This window comes from Ictidomys tridecemlineatus, chromosome 9 (genome assembly GCF_052094955.1).
Source record: "Ictidomys tridecemlineatus isolate mIctTri1 chromosome 9, mIctTri1.hap1, whole genome shotgun sequence".
Lineage (NCBI taxonomy): Eukaryota > Metazoa > Chordata > Mammalia > Rodentia > Sciuridae > Ictidomys > Ictidomys tridecemlineatus.
In genome coordinates this window covers 145,678,995-145,702,766 of record NC_135485.1, presented here as the reverse complement: position 1 = coordinate 145,702,766, position 23,772 = coordinate 145,678,995, and the positions used below count along the sequence as shown (strand labels likewise).

General features: G+C 44.1%; 1 protein-coding gene across 3 annotated transcripts in view; it reads left to right on the top strand.

Moving 5' to 3' along the window:
- Afg2a (AAA ATPase AFG2A) overlaps positions 1-23,430 on the top strand; it is a 253,129-nt gene extending 229,699 nt beyond the window's left edge. For 2 of the 3 annotated variants that reach the window (XM_078022145.1, XM_078022150.1), the window contains one exon: positions 22,432-23,430. In XM_078022145.1, the coding sequence (XP_077878271.1) occupies positions 22,432-22,608 (177 nt within the window). In that variant the 3' untranslated portion in view covers positions 22,609-23,430. Of the gene's footprint in view, positions 1-14,615; positions 14,745-22,431 lie in introns of those variants that run through there. The other variant, XM_078022146.1, reaches the window with a different exon arrangement.
- The last annotated feature ends 342 nt before the right edge of the window (positions 23,431-23,772 follow it).

Sequence of the window (23,772 nt, the reverse complement as noted above, 5' to 3'; positions counted from 1 at the left end):
AGGAAACTCAGGAATGGGCCCAGGCTGGCAGCAGCTGCTGCGGCTGAGCACAGAGTGCTCGGCTGTACCATAGGGAGTGATACCCCTGCATCATTCCTGATGCCTGCCTCATGTCATGTGCTAGTGGTAATGAGCATTTCACCTCAGTCTGTACGTAAACTTGGACTTTAGTGGAAGTGCCTTGGAGGGAAAAGTATATAAATGCTGGGTGCTATGGTGCACACCTACAATCACAGCAACTTCGGAGGCTAATGCAGGAGGATCACAAGTTTGAGGCCAGCCTGGGCAACTTAGCGAGACCCTATCTCAAAATTTAAAAAAAATAAATAAATAAAAGAACTGGGTATGTAGCTCAGTGGTAGAGCATCCCTGTGTTCAATCCCCAGTGCCATAAACATGGAAAAAATACACATGTGTGCATATGTACATATGTGCTGCAGTCCGGCTGCAGCAAAATAACCAGGAGGTGACGAACAACTTGTGTACATTGATACAGCAGGAGTGGGAGCCGTTTATTGTAGGACAGGAGGGGTATATATATACATTCCACACAGCTTATCTTAATTAACATAAACTAGATACAGCAGTCAACCAATAAGGAATCTCCACACTTAATGGCTCGCTGGTGCCACCTCACAAACCACTCCCCCTGGCAAAATGCCAGGCGCCATCCTGACTTGTTTATGGACTCTAACACATATGTGCTTGTCTTTTTTAAAAGTCTAGAGAAAATCTGCTATATCTTCCAAATAAATATTTTCTACCATTATTACCGTCTTTTCAATCAGCTAATTTAAAAAAAAAAAAAAAGTTTTTCTTACCCCAAATCCCAAATATAGGTCAAGCCCAGTTTCATAGGAACATTCTGCTATATAATAGGAAGTTAATATCAACATCATGGATTGGCACACTATAGTCTCAGGATCAAATGTGGCCCACCACCTGTTTTGCAAAGCCCTTCTTTTGAGAGTTGTATATTTTTAATCAATTAAAGAAAATAATATTTCATGCCATGTAAAACATGCATGTGGTTGTAATTTCAGTGTCCCTCAAGTTTTATGGGAACCCAGCCACAGTTGTGCATCTGCATGTGTCCCTGGCTGCTCTCCCACTTCTTGGGCAGGTTGATGTGGGTACAGGAGGAGCTGTGTTCTTCGCGGGGCCAAAATATTTGCTCTGTGGCACATTAGAGAATAACTTTGTCCTCCTGATGTAAATAATCTCTCACCATTCTCCATTCTACCCACAGACCTATTTCCCTCACCCTTCTCCCTCCCTCCCCTTCATGTCACACACTCGAACCTCATTTTGAATCTGGCAATTACAATTTCGAAGAAATGACTTTGGAGCCTCCAGTAAGTGGTAAGGAGGAAGCAGTTGCCCTTCCTGGGCCTTGTTGGCTCTCCCTCCTGGCCTGCTCTTCCTCTCCTCTGCTGCCATTCTGGAGATTTTTGAAGGCCATGCCCTTTTCCCAGCATATTTTGTTTTAAGGATGGGGGTTAGATTTTGATACATTATTATTATTATTATTATTATTTTACTTCCATGGAAAGTTCCGTGTTAGTATGTGGTCTCATTTTTAACCTATTTACAGACACCCCCGATTATCTAAAATCACTTTCACATGGGGCTGAGGTTAGGCTTTATTTCTCTTGGCATGTCCCTGCCATGGCAGACACTTCCTCTTTGCCTTGAAAGGACAAAATGATGTTCAGCTGTCTGGGCTTGGGCCCAGTATTTGATTTATACATTATTTAATTTCCTCCTGAAAATTGGAAGCAGGACCTTCAGGAATGGGAGTCAGTGTTTTTCATGTGTTTAAGAACACTTTAGGTTTATTATAGTCATCAGTAGTAGATGTCAGCATGGTTCGGGGGTGACTTAAGGTAAAGCAAATAGAATGTAAAGACAAAGGAAAATCACTGACAGTGAAGGAGATCTGAAGTGCATGAGCAGCCGCTGTGTGATAGGAGGTTGCCTGTGTGCTGCTGATGGGGCACCTGCCCAGTGTGAAGGACCTCTAGCCGTTGTGTTAGAGTTGTAATTGTTGGAGCTTAGAAATCTCAATCATTTTAGAGAGGATTTTTGGTTTCTGTCTAAGCTGCTACTGCATTTATCTCCACATTTGTGTTTAAACTCATGCCAAGATGTGAATGCCAAAAAGTGATTTTGAGATTATTATGGCAGTGAACTCAGGAAATTAAAGATTAACTCTGGAAATAACGTCTTGTATTTTACAATCACTTTTGGGTAGTGTATTCCTTTTTAAATCTTCCTTGTATAAGTTGTTACTCTGAGGTTATAACCTGTTTGTTTTTACCACTGAGTTTTTAAAAGCCTGGCACACCCCCTGCCTCCACTTCCTTACTCATCAGACCCTGGTGCGTGTGCAGCGTCCTCCTCCCTCTGCACACTGCCAGGCTGATCTTGCCAACTGTTTTCTTTTCTCCCAATGGGTCAGTTCTAAGTTCTCAGCTTCCCTTTCTTTCCTTCCCTATCTGCCAGATAATATCCCTTCCTAAAACCCTCTCCCGAGCATGGAGCCAGGCTAATGTCCACAGATTCTCTCTTGGCCCTCTTTCCTCCTTGTCCTTTCCCAGTGCCTAGACACCTCAGGAGAATTGAGAGGCTGTAAAGAGCAGCTTGGAAACCACCCCAGTCTCCAGCCCTGTGGGACTACTGCTCAGTTCCTTGAAGGTAGCCCATGCGCTCCCTCTGTGTCCCCTTCCCATGCTGCAATAGCAGCACCTTCCTGCAGCACCAACAGCTGCTATCCCAAGTCCTTCAAAACTTGCTCCAGCATGGCACACACGTGTAATCCCAGCAGCTCGGGAACTGGAGGCAGGAGGATTGCGAGTTCAAAGCCATTCTCAGCAAAAATAAGACACTAAGTAACTCAGTGAGACTCTGCGTGTAATCCCCAATACCCAAAAATATATTTAAAAAAAAAAAAAAAAAACTTGCTCCCAGAGAATCTGCTTCTCTAGTTCCCAAGCTCCCAGTAGGCATTTTTTTCTGCCTCATCTGAGCTGCAGGATATCCGATATTGCTGCATAGAGAAAAGGTAGTGGAGTCAGACAGATGTGGATTTAGATAGATCTGGGTCTAAATACCTGTTTGGTTGAATTTATGCATTAAAATTAGTTCTTTCATTTATAAGTGGGGATACTGTCTATCTTTCTCTTGTACTGCTCATAGATGGGATGACTTACTAAAGGTCTGGAGCGCAGTGAGCCACTGTGGTGGTGTGGTGGTGCCGTAGTAGTTAACTGCTGTGCCATCCGTCATCCATTCTCTCCTTCCTGCTCGAACATTGTGTTCATCGTGTGTCAATTACTTATTGCACATTTTTTTTCATTTTTCTAGACCTGGGAGTTGAACCTGGGGTGCTCTACCACTGAGCTACATTCCCAGCCCTTTTTATTTTGGGGGACAGGGTCTGAGTTTTCCAGACTGACCTCGAACTTGAACTTGTGCTTCTCCTGCCTCAGCCGCCCTTCATTGTAATTACAGGTGTGTGTCACCATACTGGCACTGCGTTGCACTTTCTAAATGGGCATTTATGCCACTGTCTTATTCTTCTGAATTTCAGACACTTGAGGTTGTCTTTGTGTTCCTGTTTCCTAGGAGCGTAGAACAATGACTTATGTGCAGGTCTTCATAAGTGAGTGGAGTTACATAGAATAATTCCTCTCCTCCCTAAAGGCAGTGCTGGCTCTGTGGTGTTCTGACAATGCAGAGCTGGTAAGTTTGCACCTGGGTGTTCACACTTCAGTCAAATACCAGCATACTAAAAACAATTTTTTCATGACATTTTATTACACTGAAGATTGAAACCAACTAGTTTTTTAAAGTTATTGCATTTTAATTCCTAAGACTTAATGACCTATATAAAGAAGATAGCATATGTTTAAACATTAAAGTATTTGGATTTTGTACTTTTTGATTTTGCATTTGGTTTGGGGGAGTTTTTATGTTCTTTGACTTTGAAGAGTCAAAACCAAATGCAAAATTTTTTCACTGAAATAGCCAGCAGTGGGCTGGGGATGTGGCTCAAGCGGTGGCGCACTCTCCTGGCATGGGCGTGGCCCAAGTTGCAATCCTCACACCACATACAAACAAAGTTGTTGTGTCCGCCGAAAACTAAAAAATAAATATTAAAATTCTCTCTCTCTTTCTCTCTCTCTCTCTCTCTCTCTCTCTCTCTCTCTCTTTAAAAAAAAGAAAGAAAGAAAAAAGAAATAGCCAGCAGTTTTCTTTTTAAATATTTTTTTTCTTACAAAACCTTTATTCTTTATCTCTGAATGTATTTCTAGAAGGTAGATTTTTCTGCCTTTTTTTTCCCCCTAGGAGCATCACTTCTTCACCGCCCACATTGACATAGAGTGACAACCTGTAACTGCTTTGGTGTCCTTCAAGCCAGGAGTGTAAATGGGTTCTGCCGGTGGTGGGTGAGGGCTAGCATAGAGGAGGAGTGTCCTTCTGTTGCCTGCTTCAGCTGCTGTCACAGGAGAGAACCCACCTGTTGGGTTTGACTTGACAGATGAGGCAAGAGTTGACAGACCTTAGCAACAGCATAAATTCACATGAAGTTCATTGTCAAAAGTACCAGCAACCCAAAGTCACTGTACTTACTCTCTGATCAGGCTCCAAGGAGGACTGGGACATAGCACAGTGGTCAAGTGCTGACCTGACTTGCTAAAGGCCCTGGCTGCATCCTTGGCACTGCCAAAGAAAAAAGGGGTGAGGCACTTTATGGATCTCTGGTTTTGCAGAACTTAGTACTTGGTGTCCTTAGGCCTTTGAATCAGCAACACTTAATCTGAATTAAGGACATGTCTGCAGATGAGCCCCTAAAAAGTGTTTTCCAAGTAGTGACAGGTCAAGAAAGGGAGGGGGTGGCCTAAGGACAGACTGAATCCGCACTTTGAATACTTTCAGGAATTATTTACAACCACTCAGGAATATGAAATAGTAGCCCAGATGAAAGCTTTATTCAATATTCCATTTAGCTCTAATCTCTACTTAATTTCTATCATTTTTATTTGGTTACTAGGTATTTAGTGCAGCTCTGTTTTTGTGGAAGGCTGGCCAAGAATAAGCTCCACATTAGTAATGCTCAGAGCTAGCTCTATTGAACCTAGACTGAACACGAGCATGCAAGTCCAGTGGTGCTGAAGTAGTTGTATAGTAGTTGTGGGTAGTAGTATATTTTAGTTTGTGCTAAGCCTTAATCTGCCAAAGTAGTATATATAATGTAAATTAAATACAGCAACTGCTTTAAGACATAAATTCCACATTTGGTCAAAACCAAATGGTTAGTTAACATTACTTCAGGTTAATTAGTATCAGAGTTGATTCTCTTCATGTGTGTCTCCTTCCCTTCATATTGTCCCTGTTCATTCAACATACGTTGCTTGGACTGGAGATACAGCTCAGTGGTGGAGGCCTGCCTAGCATGGGTAAGGTCCTGGTTCTGATCCCAGCACTGTTCAAACAAGCAAGGTGTATTTCTTGACCACTACAATGTGCCAGGTAAGTTTCTAGGCACTTTTGGATACGTTAGCAAACAAATAAGAGTTTAGCTTCTTCTGAGAAGCAACAGAGAATCAACAAAATAAGTTAAAGTATGACCTACTAAAAGTCAGTAAATGAAGAGAAACAAAGTAAAATAGGGAAGGAAATGGGGCGGAGAGAGGGCTGCACATTCACATAGGGTGGGGGGCACACCTCAATGATAAAGACCTGAGGCAAGTGGCACCATGTGTTTATCCAAGGGAAGTGTGTTCCAGGGAGAGGGAATGAGCGCTTGTGCTCTGTGCTCAAGAACAGTCGGAATGCCAGGGTGCTGGAGGGAGGGGCCTGTGGGGTGCAGTGCCCACCTTAAGGGAGTGGGAGACGGCAGCAGAACATGCTGCAAGTACATCTAGCAGAACGAGGCTGAGAAGAGAAGGTTGGATCAGTGACCTTGACGGAGTGATTCATTAGAGGAATGGATGTGAAGTCCCATTTGAATAGGTCTGAGCGAAATGGCAGAATGGGAAATGGAGAATGGCAACTACAGATTCTTCCAAGGAGGTTTTTGATTGTTGGTTTATTGTTGCAGAGATTGAACCCAGGAGCACTTTACCACTGAGCTACATCCCCAGCCCTTTTTATTTTTTATTTTAAGATAAGGTCTCACTGAGTCGCTTAGGGGTATGATAAGTTGCTGAGGCTGGCCTTGAATTGTGATTCTCCTGCCTCAGCCTCCTGAGTCGCTGGGATTATAGGCATGCACCACTGTGCCTGGCATTGCAATGAGTCTTGTTAATGAGAATGAAAATAGATATTGAGGTGAGAAATCACGTTTTTAAGATGAAATATTACATCATGTTTTTATGCTGATAGGAAACATCATATGTGAGGGAATCATTATAGCAGCAAGGTTGGAGTTGGGGAAGGGGTAACAGAATGCAGTGCATGAAGAGGAGACCGTTCACAGGAGCACAGCTCAGTCAGCTTTGCAAACAGGGAAGAGTTGAGTTTGCAAGTGCAAGTGAAGAGAAGCAGGCCAAGCAGTTGTTGCCAACTGGCCGTGAGTGAGAAGTTCTCTGCTGCCACAGAAACAGATTTTCAGTATCATGCTTGAAGAACATCTGTCTGTAGGATTCATTCATTATTTCCAGAGAAAGCTCCTATTTGGCCAGCTCATTAATTGTTCATATATTTCTTCCTTTTGTTGATCAAAACCTGTCTCCTTCAGCATGAGCCCAGTTCCGCCTCCCCAGACAGCTCTAACCCTGTGCACGAGTACCTGCGGGTGCTGGGGGGCTGACAGACTTCTCACTTCCTCCTGGCCCTCACACCCAGGTGGCAGAGCTGCTGCTGGGCCTGGTTTCGACCCTCCTGCATTGCTATTGTCTCTCAAGAGAGCTGGGCTGTGCAGGCAGGTTCATCTGTTCACGGGAGCCCAAGTGTCCTGGCCTTTGGGTCCGTTTTTCTCCTCTGCATTGTCATGTTTGTTTTTTCCTATTCAGTGTTTCTAGCAAATGGTTACATTTGACCATAAGCCAGTAAGTTTTTAATCTAATGTGTTTATCATTAGGATGAGGCCAAAATGAAAGTATAACCATTAAAGAGTCCCCTCCAAACCTATTGTTGGCTCACTAGTCAGTGCCATCTGAGTAGGATTGTCATTTGTAAGTTTTTAAATGGTGCCAGGAAAATCAACATCTATTACCAGTCAAGTCAAGCCTGGATGACTGGGAAAATGGTACATCACTGAAGTGAGTTGGTGAGGTGAGTGGTTTTCAGATCAAGATGACATACCTCGTGTTGGATGGGGGCACCCATAGGAATGCCTAAGCTAAAGAATGTCATAGACATTTGCATAGAGATGCTGTTTGAAGACATGGTTAGATTCATTCTTTGAAATATTTCTGCATATCAGTCAGAGTTGTCCTAAAAAAAACACAACCAATAAGATATTTGTTATATACAAATATGTAAGAGTCAATTTATTAGGAGCATTAATACACATGATTATGGAGGCTGAGAATTCCCAAGACATCCCTCTGCAAACTGGAGCTCCTGGGATGCCAGGGACATGACTCACTCTGAATCCAGAGGCCTCAAAACCAGGAAAGATGATGAGGTGGTGCAGTGCAAGGCCAAGGTTTGAGTGCCAGGACTGCTGCCGTGAGCCCGGGAAGCCTGGCATTCTGGTGTCCAAGGTGGAAGAGAAGCATACTTTGGCTCCAGGGGAGACAGCGGTTCCACCTTTCCTGTCTGTGTTCTCTGCAGCCCCAGCCAGTAGGTGGAACCCATGCACATCAAGGGCAGATTGTCCTCCTCTTACTCCACTCACACACAGGCCCATCTCTTCTGGAATCACCCTTGCAGACAAATCAAAAAATGCCAGTTCTGGAAGTCTTCCTTAATCCAGTCAAGTTAACACCAGATTAACTGTCACAGTAGGTATACTCTTAAAACCAGGGACCAAGAACCTCATAACTGTATTGTTTGTATCTGTGGCATATAAGCATGTGCTCTTACGAAAATTAGAAATAAGTCCTAGCACATGAAATGTTACTATGACAGAACCACATTGGTTTGGGTCACCAAGCTGATCAGGATCAACTCGATTTTCCCGTTATCACTCTCCTAAGCACATGGTTACTGCTGCTTAAATTTCTGAGCTGAGTCTGAGCTGACTGGAGTCCCACCACCAGCCCTATTAGCATGATACGGCCTTTCCCATTACAACAGGTATAGCAGCCCTGGTGATCACCAAAGGCGGTGACCCTGTGTGAGTCAACTCTAGCAGCCAAGCTTAGGCAGAACCAGGCAGTTCCCTAGTGGAAACCACTGGAAACTGGAGAGGTGGAGTTTACCAAGAGCCAGCAGAGACTGGACACCTTGGAAAGCTGCTAGGATCAAAAGATGAAAAACTAGAAAGATCAGGGTCAAAGGAATCAAGAAATATGATCTCAAACCTACCTTTCTAAAGTTCTGAACGAGCGTGGCTGGAAAGGCCAGGTTCTTTCCACCTTGCTGGAACTTGACCTTTGTCCTACTTGAGACTTTGACAAATAGATAAATCTTAAAATGAAAAGGGAACAAAAGACTAGGAACAACTGTAGTGCCCATTACTGGGACTGGATGGAACAAACGGTAAGCTGTAAAATCAGTGAGAAGTAGCTTGGTGTGCAGTGTGATGTCGAGGATGAATTGCTAGGTGAAAAAGGTAAGGTGAAGAAAAGTGTGACTAGGCAAGGAGAGGAGATGTGAACAGGGTGCTAGCATTCATCTAAGAAGCTGGGGGCTCCCCTTTGTTCATATACCCTGGCTGCAAGTGAAGAGAGGAGGTAGCAGAAGCAGGGTGGCACCACTCTGCAGCCCATAATGAAAGAGAAGACCTGGGCAATCATGTAAGACCACTGACCCAGACCAAGGTCAGCCAGGCATTTGCATCTCGGCATCACCTGTGAGGGTTTATTCAGAAAATCAGACTTGAACCTGTGCAAGCCTCTAGGAAATAGGGGAGGCAGGGAAACAGTAGGTAACATCTCAGGGTGCAGTCAGCAAAATAAAAGGATGTGGGAAAACATATTTAGGATATGATCTACTGTTTTCAACACAAATGATTAGAGAGGAAGACATCCTCTAGATATGAGATATAGGAGCTCAGTGCAAGGTGTTGCTTCTGTTTTAATCCCAAGTCAAACAAACCAGCTGCCATTCACTTAGGACTGCTGAAAAGTGTTGGCCCTGGCTAAGAATTGATAATATTAAAGAATTATTGCTGTTTTTAATATGGAGTAAAGATGTATGGTTCTGCCCTTTTTGTTTTAAAAAAGCATTCTTTTAGAGATAATCTACTCAAATACAGGGTGACTAAATATTATGATTATGGGATTTGCTTCAAAAAATTTCTGTGCAGTGCTGGAGCTGAGGGTGAGTGTAAGTGAGCAGGATCAGCCCTGAGTCCAGCACTGTTCAAGCTGCTCCCTCACGTTATATGTGTTGTATGGTTAAAGTAACATTTCATCCGGAAGTATTGTTCCCTACTGTTCACCCAAGTGTCCATCTTCTCCACCTTCCCTGTCTTCTCTTTTTGCAAAAGAATTGGACCAATTTCTAAGTGGGATGGAACTGTTGTGAAAGACACTTCAAATTGCCTTTCAGCCACTCTGAATTACAGAAGGAAGTCAGTCTTCCCAGCATGCAGTGTGGCCACTTCATTTCTCTTCTTAAGCCCTGTCAACATGCGTTTCCAGTTACATGCACAGTTTTAATTGAATTTAGGGGCTGTCTCCAAATAAAATTTCCATAAACTTCCCGACTGAGCAACTCCAGATCTGACCTTTTTAATCCATTTGCTATTCATGACCTCCTCTCCCCTCAAAAAAAAAAAGTTTTTTGTTTGCTTTTTCTCTCTTTCATTGAGACTTCTCTGGGTGCCAAGAAAACGAATGAATTTAACACAAAATGCTTCTAACTTTGCCCATGACCTATTATTGTTATTTATTCAAAAAGAATAATCTGATTTTTTTTTCTTCTAAAGATTCCATAATTTTCAAAGTTGCTTGGTGGCCCTTGAGGCTTTGGGTAATACTTGTGGCCTGGAAACCCTATTTGCAGTAGGCAAATATGCAGTATGTAATACACACATTTTGAGGCAGGTGTAACCAAAACCATATTTGAGACAAAGTAGTTTATGAGCAACACACATGGAGGTGTACACAGAAAAGGAGAGAAAGCAGTGGTTCCATCTTCTCCCCCCACCAACCAACATGGGCCTGTCTCAGATCACCTGTCCAGCCCTGCTGAGGCCATGCCTTCTCCACCCAAAAACGATGGTTGTTGTAGCACCTGTGTGAGATCACACACACACACAGAGGAAATGACCTAATTCAGTTTGACCCTGTCACCTGTACCCTTTCCTCATCCAGTGACTGAACCAAGACAGTCAGACTCCAAAGGATTTCAGTCACTGTGACTGAGTAAATGAGGACTTTCTGATGTCTAAAGCTGTGAGCTTTAAAACACAGGAATCGTGCACGGTCATGTTTTTTACCACATGGGAAATGTGCTCGCTCCAGCCCAGTGTATTGGTGCACTCCTGAAATCCCAGCGGCTCAGGAAGCTGAGGCAGGTTGGTCTCAAGTTCAAAGTCTGCCTCAGCAATTCAGCAAGGCCCTAAGCAACTCAGCAAAACCCTATCTCTAAATAAAATATGAAAAAAGGGCTGGGGATATGGCTCAGTGGTAAAGCACCCCTGAGTTCAATCCCTGGTAACCCCCCCTCAAAAAAAAAAGAGTTACTCTATAGTGAAAGAGGAATAAAACCAAAATAGAGAACACAAAATGGAATTATGGAAAGACCCAAACACAGTGACATGCTCCAGCAATCCCAGCTGCTTGGAAGCGGAGGCGGGAAGGTGGTTTGAACCCAGGAGTTCAAACCCCCGCTGGCAACATAGCATTCTGGCTTCTGCTGCTGCTTGGTCCACAGAGGATGCTCAACCTCACTCCTGTCCTTAGGTTCTGTTAGACCCAATTATATCATTAGAATAAATTCCCCTTTTTTATTCAAATTGGATTTTTATCCCTAGCAATTGAGCCCTCCTGTTTAGCAGATGTCCCAACTGACTGCATGTATTTGGAGAAATAAGAAAAGCTAAGGCAGAAACTGGTCGACCTGGCTCAGAGGTGTTCACAAATGTACTGTGTAAACTCTCCTGAGTCCCTCTTGCTGAGTTAGCCTGGTGTTTGCCATGGCAATTAAAGGATATGGAGCCTTAAAGGCTTTTCAGGACTTGGATTTCTCATGAAGGAAAACAAATCAAAAGTATTCATTAAAAGATTGATATAAAAATTTAATGATTCTGAGGTTAACCCAAAACTTAACATAATCTTTCATGGTAACATTTGTGTATGTCTGTGGGTTTCAGATTCTATACTGCTAAAATGAGCAGTCATCAGAAAGATATTTTAAAATATTTTGTGTCAGCATGTAAAATCCTGTTTTATTACAGAACTCTTTTGTTAAAGGTATAGCTAGGCTGGATTGTTGCCAGACTGATGGGATCTTAGCAGGCCACTGGATTTGTAAAAATTCACAAATGCTAGGTCTTGAAGCTGAGGGTGGTAATGTGTATGTCATACTCCAGTACAGTAGTTTAGGTTATGTGTCTTGTGAATGGATTTGTGTCTACACGTGTGTGTGTGTGTGTGTGTGTGTGTGTGTGTGTATACATGTGTGGATGTAGACATGTTATTTCAAAGAGAATGGAATTGGGGGTGGGGCAGGATCCGTGCTTCAGGCTTCTGCTGGCTCTCACCTTATTCATTGTAGTTAGGAAACGTGCAAAAGAGGTCTTCAGCATACCCAGTTGAAGGTAGCCTGGGTTTGCCTCCTGTTCCATGCCAGCATACTAAAGTGGAGATGTGTGTTGCAAAAGCCTCGCTATCTGGAGGCTAGCCATTTGATCTCCAGATGAGAAGGTTCCTCTATGAGAGGAAACCTGGGCACCCTGCTTGTATGTCCTCCTCTTGACAACATCAGAGGGTCCTTTACCCTTCATAATAGGGAACACATTGACTGAGAGATCTCAGAGCTGTTTCCGTTCTATGGTGACCCCTCGTGCCCAGCTGACTCACAGCTCTGTGTAAAAAAATTTTCCTCAATAGAAATATCTAGTAGTTTCTTTCCAACTATGCATTTTTTTAATGGTTAGAAATGTGAGAAAAGCTTGCCTAGTTTAAAATAATGTAAAATGTATGGATATAGTCCTAAAATTTATTAAACATGTATAGGTGAGCATACATATATGCATGTATACATATATACTCAGATTTACTTGATTTTATGACTTTAGGGTTTTTTTAATATGTATTTTTTAGTTGTAGTTGAATACAGTACCTCTGTTTTATTTATTTTTATGTGGTGCTGAGAATTGAACCCAGGGCTTCCAACATGCTAGGTGAGCGCTCTGCTGCTGAGTCACAACTCCAGCCCCAAGATTTTTAAAACTGGATAATCTATCCTTTAAAAAAATTTACCATTATGCCAGGCACTGTGGCACACACCTATAATCCCAATGGCTCTGGAGGCTGAGGCAGGAGAATCCCAAGGTCAAAGCCAGCCTCAGCAATGGTGAGGCAGTAAGCAACTCAGTGAGACCCTGACTCTAAATAAAATTCAAAATAGGGCTGGGGATGTGGCTCAGTAGTCAAGTGCCCCTGAGTTCAATTCCTGGTATCCTGCCCAAAAAAAAAAAAATTCACCATTAGCTTGTCAAAGATACCAATTACTGCATTTCCAATACCAAACAGCCTTACCAAGTGATAGATATATGCTTAAAAGATATATTTAAATTAACATATTTTAATACATTTAATTATATTTAATGCATATCTAAACATCACATACTTTTTAATTTTTTTGGAGCATGCGTCATCCATTGTCAGCCGGTAGCCCCACTCTCTCTCACCATTCTTTACCTGCAGCCCTTTCCACATCTGTGGACTGTCCATATCGCCTTTATCCTAAGTTTTAGTTTAGGCTTAACAGATATTTTCATGTCTGTCTTTAGAAGACTTTCTGGCTTTTCTTTTTGCTGAACTTGACACAGAACTTATTTGCTTATTAGCCTTCTTGAAAAGGAGAATAACAGTAGTTAACAAAGAGGTGTTTAGGTTTGATAATGGACTTAATTGTCAGAAGAGAAAATAGAAATATTTGGGCTCAGGCCTTTAAAACCTGCATCATCTTTATTCTCATCCTAGCCTGGGCACAGAAATGCCCTATAGAGCTTTTGCAAGTATTTGCCACCTTTTAAGTTGCATCTCATATATAATCTTCTTGTTAAAAACAAGAGCTGGATCTCACTGTTAGCTTTCAAATCAGTAAAATCAGATTTTCCGTATCCTTTTCTCCTTTTGTCTCACTCCTTAAAAGTCAACAGTCCATATAATTTTGCAGATAAGGAATCTACTCCTGCAGTTTGTAAATACCCAGCATGTAGTGCTATTATCAAACATCAAAAATTCACTCATGGGTTCACTCAAATCACACACATTAATATGTGCCACTTGTGAACTCTGATCTGATCTTGAGAACTCAGGTTTTGCATTTCTTTACTGGTGTGCCTAAATTTGCACTCAGAGTGCCTTATTGCCAAGCTCATTTTTTGTTTGTTTTGATAAAACTAAGATGTAAGTCTTTAGGTTCCTCTACATTTCAATAAAGATGTAAATAAGTATTTAGTTACACTCAGGGGCAACTGTCAATTCTCAGGGATGTAAGAGGGCCTTAGAAAGTAAAAACTTCCCACCTAGCATGATGCAGTCAGTTCCTTGTGTTTCCTGGACTCCCCAGTGTGGCAATTACAGGCAAGTTGTGTGCCAGCCTGAATCATCTGGAAAGGGCAAATGGGAAGGCATCTACAGGATTTAGAAGATCTGGAATATGGTTACTGGAGCAGTAGCCCTTCGCTTAAAGATTATGATAAAAGTTTTGAACCTTCTGTCTAGAAAAATACAAACATGTATCCACAAGTTTATGTTTCCATAGGTATCTGTTGTGTTCTTAGATTCATCTGGGCATCTGTAGGCTGTGCATTAAGAATGTTTCCATATGGACAATCAAATAAACAGAATAGGTGAAACATGAGTAGCAGCCAGTTCATCTAACAGATGAGACAATGCCACTTTATAATTATTTGAATTTAAAACAAAATAATGTAATTTCAGCTTCTCAATCAATGGCTTGTAAACAACATAAGCATTACCAACCAGTGGAAAACACCTCAGAAATGCAAAAATAAAGAAGACATGTGAGAATATTCTGGGCTTTTTCAGAATATCTTATTTGATGGTAATGGTGTGCTTCCATTTAATTTACATCCACTTTATATATATGCTAGAGGCAGGGAAAGAGCCTTCCTTTCTCTGAGAAATAATACAACTGTTATTGAGAATGACGTCCATAAAATAAGTGTAGGATAAATAACCTCCCTGGTATGTGCTCACCAGGACCTGTCTTCACATATCCTTAGCTACTGAGGGGCCAGTCACTTTTTTCTGTTTATCACAAATAGCCATTGACACTAAATACTCTTTTAAAAGTTTTTAGGTCAACCTTCAGCTGATTGGAAAATGGGAAGGAAGTAAAGGCTCATTATAGATTAAGACTGGAGGTAAAAGTGCAGAAGGCTCTAACCCCACAGAATACACCACTCAGCAAGTGTTCAGAAACCAGGATCCTGAAGTGGACTGCACAGGACATCCTGAGCCAGGGTGTCAAAGCAGGCTGCTATGTACATCTGTCAGTGGGGCCTGACTGTGAAGATGACTAACAGGTGAGGGAGTAGGGTATGTTCATACTCTAATACCCTTACCCAGCCCTGCCCCTCCTCAGCCTGTGTCTCTGGAGTTCCCAGAGTCCTAACATTGAGGGTCAGGCCCTTCAGAGTTGGGGAGGAGTCCTGGAGCTCTCCGATGGCTGAGCTTGGCTTGCTTTCCTCTCCCCAGGACATCCTTCTGTCTTCCTGTCCTCTCTCCCATGCTGAGTGCCTTTGCTCAGAGTTCAGAGCCTCTTCAGGGGTCTGCCCGCTTTCTGGCCATAGCTGGTCGCCAGCCCAACAAAGGCCTGCAAATAACACCTCTGAGCTCTTTTAGTCTTTAGTAGGCAGGTATCTTGGTTGAACTTGTTCTGGCAGAAGGGGTGTGTGTTTAAAAGGCAAAAACTAGTTTACATTCTATCTAACATGCTAACAGTGTGCCTGACAAAGAGCAAGACCAAGGCTGCAGAGCCTTCTTGGAACTTAGTCTGGAGAGGGAGGCAGACACTGAACACAAAGGACTCAGGTCTCCACGGCTGCAGTGTGACAGAGTGTGGGCAGTGAAAATGCCACACGACAAACAACCCTAGAACCAGAGGCATGGCCGGTGGCGAGATGGCTTGCAGGACGCCCTCCGAGGATGCACGCACACCAATTCGGAGGGCTGTGTGGAAGAGCCTGAGCTTCACACTTGTTCACAGAAAGCCAGATTCTGCTTCCTCTCTGCTGTGCCCCAGCCCCCACCTACAGGCTGGTCACAGAGATTTCTTGAGTAAGTGAATGAAAAGGGGTTCTTTCCCCACCAGGGTCCTATTCTCCCTTTCCACATCAGTTGATGTGTTCTTTGCAAAGCTAAAGTACTTCTTTTTTACCTTGTTTTGGTTCAAGGGAAGTTAAAAATACCTAAATTTCCCACAGGTGCAAATGGTTGTAGAAACCACATGCTGGAACAATTAAATAAGATGTCAGAACTCAAGATCCTTTCATCCCAAAAGCTCTCTGGAACAATCACTATGTGTGTACAAATTTGTTTAAAAGCATAAACTATTCCAGGCTTCTGCACATGAGCAGGAGTGAAGACTAAACACTGCAGCTACGTATTTTGAAGGCCTCAGAATGACTTTTATTGAGCAAAATTAAGCAACCCATTTTTTTTCCCTTCTCCGTCACTGGATTTGAATGTGTCTTCAGATAACTTTTTATTTTCTTGGGACTCATACTGTGTGGCATTTGAGATCATGTGACTGTAACATAAGCCTAGATGCATCAATGATCCTGAAGCTTGTTTTGCAAGGGGATTCAGACCAAGAGCACTAGTTGGGTCGTTCCTCAGATCTGAAGTCTGTTCTCCAAAGTTCTCACTTCTGACCTCACCCCTCAGTTTTCCATGAGTGGCATTTTAAAGGACCATTTTAGGTAAGCACTGCTGGCCTCCCTCTGAATCCCCTTCTGGCCTTGCTCTGCGAGCTGCCTTCTTGGCAGTGTGGGGCAGCTCTCACTGTCTGTGCCTGTGACCATCTGGCTCTCATTTGCCAGGTGCCTACTGTATGCTCTCAAGTCACATCTCCATGCCCCGGGCCATTCGGCCATCTTGAGCAGGGCTCAGTGCGCCCCAAGGGAGGGGCCTCTGCTGGCTTCCCCCACGAAGCCTCTTCAGCACTGGCTGCTCATGCGCAGCAGGATAGGCTCTCTACTGGGTTCCTAATCCCTCAGACACACAGAGAGGGAGGTCGTAGGACTCTGAGAATGAAAAGAAAAGCAAGGGGCGGGAGCCAGGCAAACACAATGCCAGCCCCAGGCCCTCGGCCCAGCATCCCAGCCAGCACCAGCTGCAGCCCAATTAAGCTCAACAGGTCACAGGTGTTTCAGACAGAAGACGCTGTTAACAAAACCGCTTTCTTGAAAATACCTCAGACTTTTTAAAGCACTGCAGCCTATTTCTTTTGGTGGATTCTTCAAAGCTATTTAGTACACTTGAAATACAAAGAAACTGAGATTAGCCTTGCTGGAAGGCGGGCTTTCTTCATGCCAAACAGCAGGAGCAGCACAGAGACAGCATCTCTGCCAGTGTGTGAATTCAGTGTGCAGCTGCAGTTGAGAGGACACGGGGCCTCCCTCCCCTCCAGCTCCGCCCCTCCTGAACCCTTGCCCCAGCTGTGCCAGAAAGCGCCCAGGGTCACATCCTTGTGTTCTTAATCCCAGCCTCCAGCATGCAGCCGTGGTTTCCTATAACTTTCAAATTGCCTGCCATGTTAAAAGTAGGTGCATGAATCCAGCAATCACGAGCTACTTTTCCTTGCTTAATGTCATCCATCAAGAAACTTCACTTCTGGCACGTTTAAAATTGGTGCCCTCATTTTCTTCACAGATCCAAGAGCTCCCTGTCCCTGCTGGTATCGGGGGAAGGAGGGTGACAGAACCAAACAGAACTTTCGTTGGTTGTATGAGCCGCATTAGAATCTTCATCTCCATCTTGAGGATAATGATAATCGCCAAGGTAGTTTATTGGCAAAGGTCAAGTTAGAACTTCAGCATCTCTGTTAGGAGGGCAACCCCTAGACCCCCTCTGCACAGGTACACTGGCAGCAGCCTCCCCTCTCTCCATGCTTACGTGCCACTGTGCCTCCACTCTCCTGTTGTCACTGCTGCAGTCTGTTTGCAGCCAGCCAAGAGCAGGGACCTGCAGGTTCCCCAGGACCTGTCTAGAGGAGGAAGTTCTGTGATAAACCTTTATAATGGTTCCTAATCTCTCAAGGCACCAAAAAAGAAGCTGGCACTACTGTGGAACTGAGAAGAAGGTCCTGCGCAGGAGAGAGCACACTTGGACAGAGTCCACATTGCAGGGTCTTCTGCTGATGACCTCGTGGCGGGCAGCCTTCGCCTTGACTGCACCTTAGAAACCGCTGCTGTCTGCTTAGACCATGCCGTGCTGGTCTCGGCCTCCGCTGCGGGCCTGCTCTCCCTCCGCTAAGCTGGGCCACCTGTTCAAACTCTTCTCATCTGGTGGGGCGGGGAAGAGCCGGCAGCTATGGAGAAGAGGTTTCGTTTTTTTCCACACTGAAGTATGACATTGTTCTGACTCTTCATGGTGTTCCGAATTCTGTGCTATTTCCTTTCTTGCCCTCTTGCATTTAAACGTGAAGTAATTAGATTTCCCAAGGTTCAGTGGTCAAGAGCCTCCCATCCCAGGGTCGCCTCCCGCACGGTCGCAGCGGGACTGTCTCGCGTAATCCAGTTACTGCTGTATTGTTGCAGAGGCCCTCCTTTTCCAGGGGGCAGGCGTAGCATGGAAACCCATCCTCACATGTCCCTTTGTCTCCATCGCAGAGTTACTTTTTTCTGCATTTGAAAGTAATTATTTGCTATTTTTTTTTTTAGGGACTCTGTTTTGAAGATTTCTAAACATTTCATAGAAATCTTTTCCTGCCTCTTAGGAATCATCTCAGATATGTCTGACTCTTTCATATGGAGTTCCTGTTTGTTTTTTTATTTCTGTCAGATGTCTGATGGTCAGATCTGTTTGAGGAATGAATGGAAAGAGAGTTTGTGGCAAGCTGGCACCAAAGAAATGGTGTCATGGCCACTGAACAAAAGCTTGTCAGAGTCCAGCTCTGGCAGCAGGCTCTCAGGCCCACGCCGCCACCTTTTGTCTTGTTTTCTCCTCTCCATAAACAGGTCATGTTTTCACCTTCACCACAGGCATGTTTGTGTTCTAAAAGCTTGACCACCCATTGTTGGTAAAAACTGAGAAAGGATATACACTCGGCCAAGCCGTGTCTGCTTCTGCAGCCTAATGGCAAAAGCAGCCTTGCTGACGGTTAGCGAGGAGCACATGACCTCTGCTGCAGCTGGTGGAGGCACGTGCAGGATGGCAAAGGGATTCGAGGAAGGCTTCTAAAACCCTCTCTGCCAGAGCAAAGAACTCAGAGGGCTAAGAAAGAAACAGACTAGTTTGACACTCCAGGGAGTCTGATTCAGATTTGTGTGTTCACCTCCACATCTTAGTGACGTTCTGATGTGCCCTTATGGGAAAACCAGCTGAATCCCCCATGGCTGAAATGGCCCCGGCCCCGGGCCTGCTTGGTCTGGGATGTGATCCTAACAGGGTGGTGAGCTGAGCTGGGGTCCCTGTGAGTCTTTCTCACTCCCAGTGCGGTTGTTTTCCATGACAATGAAGCAAAGAAGATCCTGTCCCTGTGTGACACTTTTGACCCCTAAAGAAGTCTCCTTCAAAACTAGCACAGGCATGGTTGTATTCTTAGAATTTCTAATTTATATTACTTTTGCAAAAAGAACTGAACCTAGAGTAGTGCCTAGATTAAGAACATTGCTGGAGATAAACGTAAATCACAGTATTGAACAGTTTTTATAACTTACTTCATCTTCAGTCAGCAAACTTTAAGTACAGCTGACAAACTCTCGATTGTATGAAACATAAGTAGAAGTACTTGCAGGGTACTGGCCAGACGTGGGAAAGATGCACGTTTGGAAACACTAAATTTTTTTCCTTTTGGAATTTCTACTAAGAAGCCCTGTTATGAGGAAGGAATAAAAGCAAAAGGAACCTTTGAGAATTGTGCTCTGTCAGGTCTTGTGCATCAGCCGCTTGTGGATTTGGTTTTTGGCTGTACCTGCTCTGCCTTGGCAGGCTCCAGAACTGGGAGTTGACTGTCCTTGACTAGCTTTCACTGCCATTGTGGTTCATGTGACTTTGAGTCACTATTATTTTTTGTTATATTTGATTGTAACATTGCTCCTGTTTTAAAGAAAAAATTCTCCATTTTGGCTCTGAGGCTGGTTGAGCATAATCCTTAGTCTCTTTTTTCCCACCTTGCAATTTCTTGACTTTATTCTTTTTAGTCAGGATGTCCTTAACAGACCCGTGTGTATCTAAATTCTGTTCTTCACACTTCATTTACAAAACAGGAATTTCTTCCTTCTGTCCACACCAAAGCACTTCCCTTATGCCTTCCTGGCAGTACTTCTGATCCTGGGCACATGTGGAAGTAACCCATGTCCTTCCCTGCTGGGTCCTGAGGGCAGGAGGAGTGCATCGAGACAGCTCTGGATCTGCGCTTGGCCTGTGTAGTCACTGCAGAGAGTAGCTAGACCATAGTGCTGACCAATCTACAGGGTCCTATTTGCAGTTGGCAGTTACTGATTGTAAACTACTAGGTAAATATGATGGAAAAATAGCAGAGAGGATTGCCAAATTGACTTGTTCTTTTGGGCATTTCCAATAAACAAACCGGTGTGGCGTATCTTGAAGCAAGTATTGAGCTCAGGTGGCCCTCTGCCACCCTAGGGATGCCAGCAGCTGTACCCCTTCCCTGCCAAGGAAGGCACCTTCTCATTCAGCCCGCAAGTGAGGATTCCATTGTCTCTGGAAAGTTCATCCCTGTGTAGCCTAGGCATTTCCCAGTCAAAACTCAGTCTCCCTGCTTGGATGGAATGGTTTGTGAAGGTCAGGCCACCACTGGGAATAGTAAGGGATTGCTCTCGAATGTTAGCATGCACTAGAGGCTCCAGTGTAACAAACAGCTACCTTTCAAGGGGCCACACTCCTCTGTGTGTCTCACCACCAGAGCCCCCTGTGTAGCTACCAAGGAAGCTACCATGAAACTCAATGCAGAGCTTATAGAAAAATCTGCAGATACAGGTGCAAACGATTTTCCAAAAGGAATTACTTAGGGAGAAGACGGAAGCATAGGCTTTTAGGCTTCCCTCAGTGACACACCACTTGTGCTCCCTCCATTTACTGATCCTCTTGTGCCTTCACAATCATCTCTCACTCTCCCACTTTATGCCTGCTGCCTCCATCTGGCCATGCAAGCCCAATCCCAGAACTCACCAGGCTTTGGGTCTCTCTCCTTCCTTGCTCAACACCCCTCCACCAGCACTTTACATGGGCTTGCCTGGCTGCTCCATTTGACAACTTCCAACACTTCACACCACCTGTGAGCATCGTGCAAAAACCTGGGCATCACCACACAGCAAGTTAGTGCAGTAGTTAGTTCCCATCTGGCATATATGGAAGGTACTCGGGAATTGTTAGGTGCTGGGCTCTGTATTCTCTGAGGTACATCTCAGCTAGTGAGCATGCAGGAAGTGGCGTTGGCCTGAGGACCGTGGCTTCCCTACCCCTGCAGCCTGGAGAGAGCTGCCTAGTGAGCACCCTCCTGTCCTGGGGGGCCTGCCGCCAGCCGGATGCAGTTATTCAGACCTCAGCCCTGCAACCGTGGCTTCAAGTTATTGCCCAGGTGAAGAAGTGCTGCTTAGTTGGGGGGACTCTCCCAACTTGGCCCCTTCACCTCCATTTTCGGAGGTTCCCAGGGTCTTGCCAGAACACTGCGGGGCCACTGCACAGCCAGCTCACCGTGCGGGCACTTCCCGGCTTTTGCTGTGCTTATTAATTCTCACAGTCTTGTTTTGAAAAGAACTCTTTTTGCACCAGAACATGGGGTGAAGTGGTTTCACTAATCCCTGGAGGTTTTGTTTTTCCCTCCTACAAGTCGGGAGCCACTCTTTTGGGAACAGCATTGACATGCATAGCCACCATGGTTAACTTCAGTGCTCATTAATGGAGCCCCAAACTAATAGTTACATTGTCGTCATTTGACAAAGCCACCTAAATCTATGCTTGATTTTTTTTTTTTTTTGAAAGCTCCCAAAACATGCTGCTAAATCCCCTAAAAAGCCACTAAACTGCTTTGGCAGCCATTAGCCCAGCATAAGCAGATGCGCTCTTTTCAGTAAGTGAACAAACAGAGGAAAGATGCTGAATGGCTGCACAAATGTGTTTCAGCTGCCTTTCATTTACCTATATGAGGGCGCAGTCCATATCAATCACTGTTTTCCCTGCTGCCCTGAAAATCACAAGAAGGCCTTTCACGCCACAGCCTCTTTCACCACAGCACTGAGCCTTCAGAGTGACGCTGGCGTCAGCCTGCTATCCTTCTCAGGTCCAGGGAGCTGGAAACCTTCCCTTCCGCCTTCCCCCACCAACTTTCTCCTCCCCCTGCATCCATTTCTTCCAGCTTTCCTCCCTGAATAAATAGAATTCGCTTCTCTTTTCTAATGTGGCTTTCCAGAGTAAATGTGGACACCCCTCTCTGATATCCCAAGACTTAGGAACTCCTTTAAAAGATGCACAGAAAGAAACGCCTCTCCATGCTGGAATGCATCCAATTGAAAGGATCTCCAGATCTGGGCTGTGACAGGTGTGCTGGTGAACAAGCCTTCTCTGCAGCACCTCCTCCCCACCTCTCCCACGCCCCACCCCCACCCCGCCCTAAAAGCCTGGGTGGTAAGTCCTTCCTTTGCAGTTAGGAGCAAACACAAGATCACATGTGCCTTATCTTACACAGCTTTGTGCTCCTGATTCCAGGTGCTTGTTACATTATTTTGGAATGAAGGAAGGAATAGGAAACTGGATATGGTTTCTTTGTATCCTTTTAAAAATTTGAGTGGAATAACTGGCAGAAATTTTTAGCAACGTGCTTATGGTGTACAAGTTATCACGAATGACTATTTGGAATATCACATTTCTGAAAAAAGAGTGTTGATTGTTTTCCTCTCCTTGTGTGTATTTTTATTTTCAGATCATAGCCGTCTGCAGAGAGGCAGCTCTCCTGGCTCTGGAAGAAAACATCAAAGCCAACTGCATTATGAAAAGGCATTTTACTCAAGCCTTGAGCACTGTGGCCCCGCGAATCCCTGAGTCACTGAGACGCTTTTATGAAGAGTATCAAGAGAAGAGTGGGCTGCATACACTCTGAGAAAATCCCCACATCCGTTATGCCAGACTCCTTTCTAGGGAAACATTGGTTTTGTCTTATTTTTTGTTTTTTAATTTTGCCATAAAAGTGTTTTTTTAAAAATCCCCTACTAGATAAATTGTTCAAAGTAATTTCACTTGAACTGAGGGACTTTAGTCTTTACACACGTTTTGAATTGTACGGATGCAATGAAAAATCTGTGGATATGAGTTTACATTAGTTTTCTCTGGAAATGTATGCCAAGTTTAAAATGCTTCGCCTTTTCATTTTTGACCTGGTCCGTTCATCCCTTGAGATGATTTCCTTGCTCTAGAATCCACTCTGGTGCCTCCTAAGTGTCCCACCTTAGGCATCTCTCTCAAACAACAAGGTAGGGAACGTATGTGGAGGAAGACATTGTGGAAAATACTGAGCTTTGTTTTTGGAAGACCAGCCAATGGAATATCCAGATGCCACCAGGTGTCTGTGGCCTTGTTTGGAAATGCATGGTTGTCCTCATTATAACTCACACCTGCATCTGTGGCAGAGAAGAGTCTTGTTAGGTCAAGGCTGGGCCATAGTGAAGCGCTTGCCAGCCATGCCCAAGCCATTGGTTCAGCCCCTAGCACCACCAAAGAACTTGTTTCGTGTAAATCAGTGCCATCTTAAGGGTTAAAACTTATCATTGTAAGGCCATTCTAAGCCCAGAATAGCAGTAGGCTTGATTTTTTTTCCTAAAATGCTATAAATACATCATATATAAAGTATTAATGTTTAAATTCATATGTATTTTCAGGTTACAAGTGAACTTTTCTGTTCAAAAATAAATTTTTTTAAAGTGTACTCTTCATATTGTATTATGGTATAATCTAACTATGTGTCTATTTATATGTCCTCAGGATTTCTGGACACTTTAATGCTTCATAAAGGCCCTTTGAAACCTGGAAAGCAATTCACTAGCCTCCAAATCACACACTTGTCAGTGAGCACACCTGTAATCCCAGCGACTGGGAAAGCTGAGGCCGGAGGACCACAGGCTGGAGGCCAGCCTCAGCAACTTAGCAGGGCCTGTCTCAAAAAAAAAAAAAATTAAGGAGGGGCCAGGGGAGTTGCAGTGCATACTGTCTGAATGGAAAAGACCCTCTCCAGATCCCTTTGGGAAGGAAAGCTGCTGCAGTATTTCTC